The 12,143-nt window shown below is 37.7% G+C and overlaps 1 protein-coding gene across 1 annotated transcript in view; it reads left to right on the top strand.

The window, feature by feature from the left end:
• atrnl1b (attractin-like 1b) overlaps positions 1-12,143 on the top strand; it is a 130,309-nt gene that overhangs the window by 6,170 nt on the left and 111,996 nt on the right. Inside the window, exons 2-5 of the mRNA XM_067430608.1 lie at positions 8,764-8,847; positions 9,129-9,242; positions 11,468-11,596; positions 11,880-12,088. Coding sequence (XP_067286709.1) covers positions 8,764-8,847; positions 9,129-9,242; positions 11,468-11,596; positions 11,880-12,088 — 536 coding nt within the window. The remainder of the gene's footprint in view (positions 1-8,763; positions 8,848-9,128; positions 9,243-11,467; positions 11,597-11,879; positions 12,089-12,143) is intronic.

Genomic DNA, 12,143 nt, shown 5'->3' with positions numbered 1-12,143 from the left:
CAATGTTCTTTCTGTGTGATTTAAAGTATTCACAGTAAGAGGCGTCCTGGAAGCGTACAAAGAACCTGTTTACAACAGTTGCACCTAACGAATGGGTAAAATGGTACTGATACTAAAACGGCAGACACAGACTTTTCACAGAAAATGTATAGTCTAGTGGAAATTATTGTCAGTGGATGTGCCCCATTGACTTCCATATAGTTTTTTTGGTCCACATTATATTATGTTGCCTTAACTACTATATACTTGCATTAAAAAGTTAAGTACAATGTACTTATTGTGTTCATATTGTATTGCATTTGCAAAACACTTTTGCTGATATTGAGTTGCGATACGGGTAAAGTTAGGGACTGGTGTGGTGGATGTGCAAGTTTAAGGATTTGGTGTTGGGCTGGGCGATAAAACGATAACGATAATTATCACAATATAATTTTTCTTGATAAAACGATAACAAGAGTTTGATAAATTCTCGATATAATGTTTACGTGCTAGGCGTAATTCTGCGCATGCGCATTGCAGACCGGGCTTATGGGTGCTGCACGCGCTGTTGTTTACAGTCAGTGGCTGACAGGTTTGGAAGATCGTTAATGCATCCACAGATATCGTTGACAAGTTAGTTCGCTCAACTTCAGTGGTTTGGAGATATTTTGGCTATCCCATCCGACATAAAACAGAGCGACGTACTTGGACTGCTTATCATATCACCACGCGGAATTTTATTATTAAATTATTGTGCTTCTTCAATGTTCTTCCATATAACATTGACCCCAACACAGCGGTAAATCTACATTAACTACATTCACACACAGGCAGCAGGCTTATCACCTTGTTAGTTGTAGTGGGTAACTAACAAGCTAACGTTACTAAATTATAATCACTTAAACATCGGACTTGTACATCGCTATCATAATTGGCTTGTCTTTGATGATGTATTAATGACTCCGCATCGCCTGTATGAAAAGAGAAATAATTTCATTCGATGTTTGAAATGAATAAAATAGACAACCCTTACTGGAATTCCACAACTACTGTCGGTGAGGTGTGTGTGTGTGTGTGTCAGTGAGATGCAGGGCCGTGCACAGACATTTTGAGGGTCAGTGGCCCAAACCAAAAAAAGGGGGCACTATAAGGGAGTTGAGTCATCTTAATATAAAGAATGAATATCAATCCTTTTACAATCATATTGTAATTACAATTGTTAGGCTTTAGTGCTAATTGAATTTATGTTGTTGTAATAATGCTTTCAAAAAGTTGATTCTGCACTTATTTGATCTCTTTTTTTCTATTGGAGATTTAAGTAGCAAATTAGAATCACAAAAAAATTTGAATATATTTTTGAGACCAATATATTTTTTAGTTCGTAATATACCTGTTAAAGAGACGACATTCTTCAGCTGTCGTCTCCACAGAGAGCGGACACAGCCGCAGACTTTGAAGATGTGTCAGAGCGAACGGGAAAACACGGAACGGATTAGCGAAATTAGTGGATTTTTAGCGGAACAGAACGCTTTTATAGAAATCCTCTGAGGGCGAGGGAGGAAAGAGGGCAAGAGGGGCACCTTAACCGATGAGGGAAGAGGGGCAGAGGCTCTAGCCACCGGGCCACCCGCCTGTGCACGGCCCTGGTGAGATGCGCGTGTGTGTGTGTGTGAGAGATCCACGGTGGACCAATCCACTGTAAGGCAAGAGAGGGGGGATTTTTTTTTGCCCGTTTGCGTTTTTAGTGTTTTACTACTTACACAATTAAGTATATATAATGATATTATTGATATATAGTGTAGAGTAAAAATGTTATATTTGTAATAATTTAATTAACACTATAATAATTTATAGTGTAGAGTTAAAAATTTAATAAATAAATCTACCTCCGTTTTAATAAATTGTTCACCTGTTTGGGAAGTGTTTCTCATGTTTTGACAATAAAGGATAGTTTAAAACCACAGTTAACTGTCTGTTTTCTACATCTTTCACTCAGGAGCAAAGATATGCCTTTAAACTTTAAAGAAATAAAGATTTTACATTTATCGTGATATTTATCGATATAGACTGATATGGAAAATTATATCGTGATAATTCTTTGGGGCCATATCGCCCAGCCCTAGTTCAGTTGAAGGAAAGTGTTAACAGTGTTAGTTATATTTTATAAGTGTTGTAATTATAAATGTTGCTGAGTAAATTGGCAGAATTTTCATTACTATCCCTTTAAGAACAGAAACTAATTACTCAAATACGTGAGTAACACTCATAAAATGTATGTAATATAATTTTCTTTATTTTATTATTTATTTTTAATTTTTATTTTTTTCTTGTTTTGAACCTTCATTTGAAATAGTCCTGCTTTGTGACAAATGCATTTTAAAAGTACAAATATTCAATTTAGTATCTCCACCAATATGAAGTCCTACAATATGCGTGCATAATAATTATAAAAGGATTAGCTAAATGTTTTCAAATGGTTTTAGAATGAGTATAATATTTAACACAGCAGGACGTGTCAGCTTCCCAAACATACTTCCACTACCCTTGTGCGAACATCCATTTGAAATATGTCTGTGGTGTTCAAACATCATTTGTGCTCTGGTATTATAGTTGTTGGGGAAATAATTTGGTATTTGGGTTAAGCCAGGCCAGTCGTCATGATCAGCGTGCTATTTTTAGGTTGATCTTTATGGATGACTATCTGAAGTGCATCATCTTTATTAAACAAGCCTAACTGATTGCTTGGCTTAGGTCAACTGCAAGTCTAGTGGTCAGACACTGAAAGGTTTTGCTCTTAGTTTCTTTTTATTTTCCTGTAATCGCTTTTAGGTTCCAGTTGATATAGATTACCATTCAGGATCAAGCTAATGTGCTATATTGACAAAATGCAGGTTGGACAAAGGTGAGCCCACTGGAGGCAACATGAAATCTATTTAAAATCTCTCTTGCTTCGGAAACAAGCATAGATCCAGTCATTTGCAATACTGAGAGCTCAGTCATTCACCCTCTGTGTGGAACTGTGGATGCTTCCCCTGTATCACACTGCACCAAACATCCTGGACAATAGCAAGGAGTGTTTGAATCCTATGCAATGGTGCTTTCACTCTAAACTCCCCATTGTCAGTAAAAGTGTCTCACAGCTGTTAGTGTCACAGCTGTCATTTTCTCAACTACTTGTGAATAAATATTGCTGTTGTACATTTGATCTTGCTTGCTCAGTGGAAGGTTAAATATAGCTCCTCAGTGTTTTTGATTGAATCATAAATCAAATGCGGTAGAATAACTTAGAATGATGTACATATAGTAGTTAAAAGGTTGTACAGTGGAGAAAATACAGGCTAGGTGATACCACGACTTTAAATAAATGAACAGGCCTGAATTGTTCATCAGTCCAAACCTTTGTCTTTGCCTCCACATCAAAACTGGCACTAAGAACAGCTTATCTGTTGCACAACAGCTAAACGAACAAGTGGTGGGAGTCAGCACACCAACCGCAGAAAGAACAAGGGCTGTGAGGACAGGCCCATTCAGGAAGTGATTGGCAGATATCGGTTGACTCCTATTCACGTGGCAGGAAACAGGGCTTGGGTTAGCTGACGAAAGAGGCCCTCTCTAATTGGACTTTGCCAAGCGTTAACATTTCAGTATGGATGACTACAGTTCTAAGTTGCACCTTTCAGACCCTATTTACCTTAAGCGCACAAGTCCTTGGTTGTGTTCTGTAGTCCTCTAGAAGGAGTGAATGAAAACGAGTGTGTGAATTCCAACACTGAGTGCGCCGGAAGGGCCACCACTTTTGCATAGTTTTCGCTTGGCAAACTGGCAGTTTCACTAGTAATGAAAAGATTTATCTCTAGCATGAATAAACCTTGATTAAAGTATACTTAAATAAGCCACATACTCTCTATGATATCAGAGAACAATTTAACATATTGTTTCAACTCATTCTAGGGCACCTTTTAAACTATTAAAAATAATCAATTAAAAAGGAATGGTTAGGGTTATTGTATGATATTACACTGTAGCCACATTGGAACAGCAGTTTAGAAAATGGAATGAATACATAAATCAGCTGTGGATGCCTTCTTCCATCACGGTGCATTATGGGAATTCTCTAGCCACTGAGCGTACATCGATTGTACACTCGTTATTGTGGGATTGAATGAGTGCACTCGATAACATCCACTTTTGTTTCAGACACCAATACAAAGTGCTGTTCCTTCAAATAGTGCCCTATTTAAGGGACTAGCCCCAAATTACTGTTTTTGTAATATTGCACATGCTGTTCTGCAGATCTTTATGTAACTCTCTTCCTGTTCTTTTTTTGAATGCCTGAGGCCAGCCTTTGAGCAAGGCCGAATGAACCTTGTCTGGTGACGGCTTCAAAGCCAATGGAATAGGTATTAGTCTTGGCTGTTGGTGGATATATGCTATGGTAGTGGGCTATAAAAAATGCATGGAAACCTGGTGAATATTTTAACTGTTGACTCACCTACAGTTGCATTTTTTTGCCTCTCTTCTGGGCCGCTGAGTGTGTGCCCATACAAAGAAACATCCCCCTCGCCAGCATACAGCCTGAGGGATGTCCTCCCTGGCACAGGAAGTGGTGCACTGTGATTACTGTTTTTAACCGCTCTTAAAATCTCACTGTCTGATTATAGAGAACAGAGTGGAGAAATAGCTTGTTGATCAGCTACGATATAACCTACAGCAAGAACGTTGCAATTTTGCATGGTTTTAGCGTTTGCATCAGGTTGGCTGTATGTCAGACATTTTGTTGTGAAGAAATGTTTTACTTCCAAGTGAGGAATGATACACAGACTGAAATAAATCATTACTTCAAAAGGTACAAGATGGTACAAAGATGACTTGTTTGCAGGCTGTTATCACTTTGCTGTGTGGTGCACACAAAATTATTTATTAATTTTTGTTTATTTACAGAATAACAGAATTTGGATATGTTCAGATTAGTCATTTTTAAAATGTCAGAAAAAAAAAGATTCTATGCTGTTGCATTGATAAGGAAACAAACTATTAAAGCATATTTTATGAAATTAAAAACAGGAAATTTCTAATCTGTCTAAAGTGTGTTAATGCAAAAAAAAAAAAAATTGGATACTTTTATTCAGCAAGAAATGCATTTGGACTCAAAAGTGACAAAGACAAAAATGACAAAAATTCAAGTAAATGCTGTTCTCTTGAACTTCCTATTATTCAAAGAATTATGGAAAAAGTACCATGATTTCCACAAAAATATTAGGCATTACAACTGTTTTCAACATTGATAAATGTTTGTTATCCTAAACACACACACAAATATTTCACTGTTTTACAGTATTTTTGATCAAATAAATGTGGTCTTGGTGAGTTCAAAAGAATTTGGACAGTAGTGTATTGCTATTATTAAGTAATAATAAACAGTTATTGTTTTAAATAATTGCTTCAATAAGTTAATTAATTTGTGCCAAGAAATTAAATGGATTTATGTTGACATTATGTTGCCATGCCAAATCCCACTTTGCCTATGCTGTTTCCAGACTTTTGATGGGCATTATGTTGACCTCATTTGACAGCTAAACTAAGACAAAAATGTGGCATCTAGAAACCTTCTTGTTTTAATCATAATTCTTATGTAATGCCTTATTTGGATCTAATATCCACTGCAATTGAACTTTTTAGCCTACCTGCCAAGGTAGATGAGAAAATGTATCAGTCAGCTAGATTGTTGATACAGGAAGTTGTGAAAAGTCTAGCAAGAAACACATATGTGGTGTGAGGGAGAGACAGATTTAATTACATTAGACATTAAAAGAAATAAACGGAATATATACAGACAGGCAAAAGCGCAGACTCAATGACATTCTCTTGTGTGCTGTTGTCAAGGACATGAATGAGAATTAATGAGCTGATTCAATTACTGTGCAGAATTACAAAAATGCAATATGATAGAATAATAGTGACTATCTCCAGTTTTAGTTTTATCTGAAGAGAATAGCAGTTAATGAACGTGCATGTCTTTTTCGTTTTATTCTGAATATGTTAAAGTTCACCCAAAAAGGAAAATTCTGTCATTAATTACTCTCCCCTCATGTTGGTCCAAACCCACAAGTCCTTTGTTCATCTTCACAACACAAATTAGGATATTTTTTATGAAATCTTTGATGAGGGCTCTCGGACCCCTCCATAGACAGCAATTTAATTACCATGTTCAAGGTCCAGGAAGGTAGGAAAGACATCGTTAAAATAGTCCAAACTCCAGTGGTTCAACCCTAATTTTAGGAAGTGATTAGAATACTTTGTGTGCGCAAAAAACAAACAAAAGAACGTCTTTATTCCACAAAAAAAAAAATCTAGCCTGTGTCATACTCTTACGCTGTTGACAGTGTAAACTGCAGCATTTCCTTTCTATGCCTTTCGTGCGTCGTGCGTCGTGCGTCGTGCGTCGTGCGTCGTGCGTCGTGGTGCTCAGGTGAACAGCGTCGGCCAATGGTAAGCCGGCGTTCTGAAAGTGCCGCAATGTTTACACTGCGTCAAAAAGTCTGAGTCTGACACAGGCTAGAAGAAATGGTTGAATAAAGTCTTTACTTTTTGTGCGCAAAATTAAACAAAAATAATCTTGTTGCTTCATAACATTAGGTTGAAACACTGGAGTCACATGGACAATTTTAACAATGTCTTTATTACCTTTCTGGACCTTGAAAGTGTTAATTATATTGCCATCTATGAAGAGGTCAGAGAGCTCACGGATTTCATCAAAAAATTTAATTTGTGCTACAAAGATGAACGACGGTTGAAGAGTTTTTGTTTTTGGGTGAACCTACCCTTTAATAACCATGCACACCAGGGACGTTTCTAAGATTTTCATTTTAGGGGGGCTTAGCCCCCAGTGAGGGTAGGCTTATGCGCTATTAATAACTAGTAACTTACAAACATGCATACCCAAAGGATATTGAACTTAAAAAGCAAATATTAACACAGCATGGTCATACTGTGCATGCATTAATCTTAGCTAGTAATGTAGGTTTATAATCACAGAGATCCCAAATGTTAGGGGGTTCAGGGGCATGGTCCCCTGAGAAAATTTTGATTTCTATGATCTACATACATATGTACATTTTAAGATGTTCTGAAGGCCAAAAAATGAGATGATTATAGCTTGAAAACCATGTCACTGCCTGTGCACTTTCTTATCTCTACATCTCTCTTTTTCTCTGTTTTTATCTTGCCCTGTCTCTTCCCCTCATAACACGGAGCTTTGAATGACATACTTTTTCCATTTTCGTCAGTGAATAAAGTAAACATATGGTTTACATATTAACATACTGATATTTATGTTTTATTAATAATTTTCTTAGACACGTTTAGGCCTATTTACTGTTTATTAAAGTTTTAAGTTTATTAATTCACAATATAAACACATTCATTACTAATCTTATGCCTAATACAGGCTGAAAAAAACTGAGTTTTTTTCTATTTAGGCTACTGAAGCTTACAAATGAAATTATATTACCGTAATTAGGAATCACATTGGCATATTTTCTGTTAAAAATGGCAAAATTAGACAAGAGTTTATTTATTTGTTTTAATTTATTTATTTGTCTGAGTATTTTTGTCTTTTGTTTAAGATTTCTGACTTAAAGCAGCAGCCGTCAAACATTAATGTTTAGTTTAGCTGCTTAAATTTCTCTCACTTGATAGTTGCGCTGCTAAAATTCGCAGTCAACCTCAGCAGAACTGTGTGAACATAAAGCCCACCTACTCTGATTTGATTGGTTTTATCAAATATTTTGACATTGACGAGCGGTGACAGACCAGTGAGGCTCAGATTTACGCACACACACGCACACCTCTGCTTCTGAAGTGTGCTTTGCTCGGCTCCTCGGCGGATTGAAGAGCACTAAAAGACGGGACGAAGCCGAAGCCGAAGCCTCCCCCCAGTTTCATGTGTTTTAATCACATATTTTTTAGGGGGGCTGAGACATAAGTTGACGCCCCCCTAAAAAGGGCCTAGTGACGTCCATGATGCACACAGGAATATTTAATTAGTTGCAGTTCTGTTTGGCATAGAAATGACAACATTTGCCTTTAAGTATCATAGTAATGCTAAGATATCATGTGAATATTGATGTGTGTTGGCTTCCTCTGGTCTACTCCAAGATGCAAGCGCAACACCATCTCAGTTCTTCTTTATGTTCTCTTAAAGATGAGCAGGACAGAAGCTCTCGGCACTGTCACTTAGATTGATGACCTCGTAGAATTCCACCAGAGAAGTGTTTGGCTACGTGAGCCGCAATAACGTGTTCAATTAAGAGTGTGTCTGTGGAATATTGGGGTCGTTGTTTATAAGGATGCATCCCTTCAAGTCGGCATCTGCAAATAATAGGCCTTGTCTGGGCAAACAATGCCGCCAGCTTGGTGCGGTTAATGTGGTTTCGCAAAACACAGACGCAAAACACTGAGTGTTCCGTGGTGATGCAATATGGATCCAAGCGCTGTCACTATGGGCCCGATGGCTGTTTTAGTCTGGAGGGAGAGGCAACTCATTGGTTAGGCCTGTTTCATGAGCACATTTGCAGCAGTGAATCATCATTGTGGATCTGCTCCCACACAAGCCTGTGTCCATATGGCCATAAGTAACCACAGAAACCATATTTATCGTTGTGCATACTTGTACTGAAACGGCACTTCTCTGCAATGCTTCTGGCTTGTTTTCTTACACATAACACTGTTCTTTGTTTGTCCCTTGGGCTTGATGTGAACGTCAAATCTGATCTTATTTTTCAGGTTGACTGAGCCGTCTGGGTACCTAACAGATGGCCCCATCAACTACAAGTACAAAACAAAATGCACCTGGCTGATTGAGGGCTAGTAAGTGTTATTTCTGTCATCTTCTCTTTCTACCCAGAGTTTGACACGGTTTTGTTGTGCCCACACTTTCCTCTTGCATAACCCTTATTTAAATAGACTTCAGCAGCCCTTACAAGGGTGTTTTCTTCTGTGTTGGGTTACCAGAAAAGGCTCGGAGGAGCACATTCCGCCTTGCACCCTTCAGACTTGGCAGAAATGAGTCTGCTGTAATATGTTCTCATAATGGATTATGCAGCCAGCAACACATTCTTAAGCATTATGTCATCACCTTTGTTTTGCAGCCCAAACGCAGTCCTGCGGTTACGATTTAACCATTTTGCAACCGAATGTAGCTGGGACCACATGTACGTCTATGACGGAGACTCTATTTATGCTCCCTTAGTTGCTGTCTTCAGGTGAGTTTGTTTTCTAAAACTGACTACCCCTAAAAGTATTATGACACCCTCCTTCCTAAAATATAATATAAGCTTTCCTGTAGCTCAACCAGTAGATCGTGGCGCTAGCAACGTCAAGGTCATGGGTTCGATTCCCAGTGAAAGCAAGAACTGACAATAATGTAAAAATGTGTACATTGATTGCAATGTAAGTCGCTTTGGATAAAAGCGTTTCCCAATGCATAAATGTAAATAATGGCAGCTATGTATGTTCATGTGTAAAGACCCATTTGTACTGTGTGAGAAATATGAATTGTGTTATTATAAAGACAACATGTTATTTTTAATATTATGACAATGTTTATATTGTCGCTAAACTGATGCCAAAGACAATTGACCCTTCGCTAAGCCCCGCCCCCCGTAGTTACTGTTGCTCCGCCTGTCAAGCTTTCGCGCCTGGCACGTCTATTACAGTATGTTTGCGCCGGTGTCAGACATTTCCGAGGAGATAATTAGTCATTTCTGGCGAACGGGAAATATCTGAGAGAGAAAGAAAAAAGGGACTGCAGTATGTATTTGCGGGATATATCCGCGACATATTATGCAACCGATTACAGAATAATTTCAATAAAATTGAAGCTAAAGCCTATGGTCTCAGCGCAATCAGCAGCTGCCTCATATGCATGTTCATGCACAACAGGGTAAGTAAAATGAGAAAATAATCGAATAATTAAAAATCAAACAACTTATTAATAAATCTTGTGGAATAAACACAAGACATTAGCCTGAAAACTTTGCAATGATTCTCCGGCTTAACGTTATATTTAGCACGCCATGCACTGCTCACATGTCGTGTGTCTATAATCTACTCCTTGGACCTGGCACTAGCCTGAGATTCTGACCTGAGCCATTCATCAAAAACCACACATTTACTGAAACCTTATAACAGAAAGCCAGTCTCTCAAACATGATGGGTTTTATTAATATTATAAACACAGCCACTGCAACAATCCTTATGATGAAGGTCTTAATTTAACTTAACAAAACTACAATACAAAACTAATAAATAAAGCTAAGACAGTTCTTTTTATAGTCTATATACTGCATCATATGTAATAACTTGCATCAGTCAAAAACCTCATGTATTTTCAGTTTGTTGAAGCAAACGTAGGTGTTTTTGTTAATCCTGAAGACATTTAACGTTGTGAATGGGGTCTCACACACACTGCTTGATTCAAGGCTGGTATTTCTTACCTTCAGTTTTACGTTTTGGGGAAGGAAAAAAAAATACACCATCTGTCCAAACTTTTAGGATAGGCATCAGATTTGCACAATCCATACGCACAGATTTGCATCGGCATGTTTCCCTCACTCGAAAGCTTGACAGACCTTCCGTGCCTAGTTACGGTTGCTAAGCCACAATTGGCCTGTGGTGGTAATCGGGCGTGGGTTAGCGAAGGGTCAATTACTAAAATATTTTAGTATGTACCTATTGTTCAATTGTATGACTTTTATTCAGCAAGCATATATTAATTTAAATTTATCAAACGTGACAGTAAAGACCTTTTATAGTGTGACAAAAGATGTTTGATGTTTCAAATGAATGCTGTTCTTTTGAACTTTCTATTCATCAATATATCCTGAAATCACAGTTTTCACTAAATATTAAGCAGTACAAATGTTTTCAATATTGATAATAATAAATGTTATTTTTGAGCACCATATCAGCATATTAGAATGATATCCGAAGGACAACACTGAAGACTGGAGTATTCGCTGCTAAAAATTCAGCTTTCCTATTAAAGAATTAAATTACATTTTTTAAATATTTAGATAGAAAACATAAAATGATATATCACAATATTACTGTTTTTCTGTATTTGTGTAGCCTTTACTACTTGAAAAACATAAAATATCTTGATACCAACCCCAAACTTTTGAATGGTAGGGCATAAACCTGAAGATACAAATATTCCATTTCATTTTTAAAAGCACTTTTCATGGTACATTTCATAGCAGTATGAAAAGAAATTATTGCATAAAACATATTTTAACTCAACATGTTAACCTTGAAAGCACTAAAAAAGTGATTTTGTGACACTCCTTTGCACCTTTCAGACCCAAGTTAAAACCCTGAAACTCACACAGGGAAATGTCACTTTACTGCATAACAAATGGAATAAGTTACTGCTAAGGAAGACTGAGGGAACATTTCCTAAACCACTCCTTCCTTTTTTTTTTCACAGTGGTCTCATTGTCCCAGAAATTAAAGGGAACGAGACCGTCCCTGAAGTGGAGACCAACTCAGGCTACGCACTTCTGCACTTTTTTAGCGACGCTGCCTACAACCTTACGGGATTTGAAGTCTTCTACTCGTGAGTATTCAGTTACAATGAGACAACAGAGTTCATGACATTAATTTAAATGTCATGTTAAAATGTGAGTTAAAGAAAGCTTGCTGATTTGGTCAAGCATTACTTTTTTAAGTTTCTTAATTTTATTGCGTCTCATGTGCATGTTTTATTCTCAGTGTAATCACTTTTATTAGTCCTGTTCCTTATACATTCCCCCATTTCAGGCTTCCCTTCAAACATCTCTGTACAAACTTCCCCTTTGTTTGCTTTTTGCAAACTTCTTTCTTTCTTTCTCTCTTGACAGAATCAACTCATGTCCAAACAACTGCTCTGGCCACGGGAAGTGTACCTCGGGGAACTCGATAGCGAGCCGTTTGTATTGTGAATGCGATAAGTACTGGAAGGGTGAGGCCTGTGACATCCCGTACTGCAGGAACAACTGTGGCAGCCCTGATCATGGCTACTGTGACCTCACCGGGGAAAAGCTGTGCGTGTGCAATGACAGCTGGCAAGGTACCACTCACTTCCACTCTCATTTCCACTCCTCTCCTGTATTCTACAGGATGCT

The sequence above is a fragment of the Pseudorasbora parva genome, chromosome 21 (assembly GCF_024679245.1).
Source record: "Pseudorasbora parva isolate DD20220531a chromosome 21, ASM2467924v1, whole genome shotgun sequence".
NCBI lineage: Eukaryota > Metazoa > Chordata > Actinopteri > Cypriniformes > Gobionidae > Pseudorasbora > Pseudorasbora parva.
The sequence above is the reverse complement of the archived record's forward strand: the minus strand, read 5'-3'. Positions and strand labels throughout refer to the sequence as shown.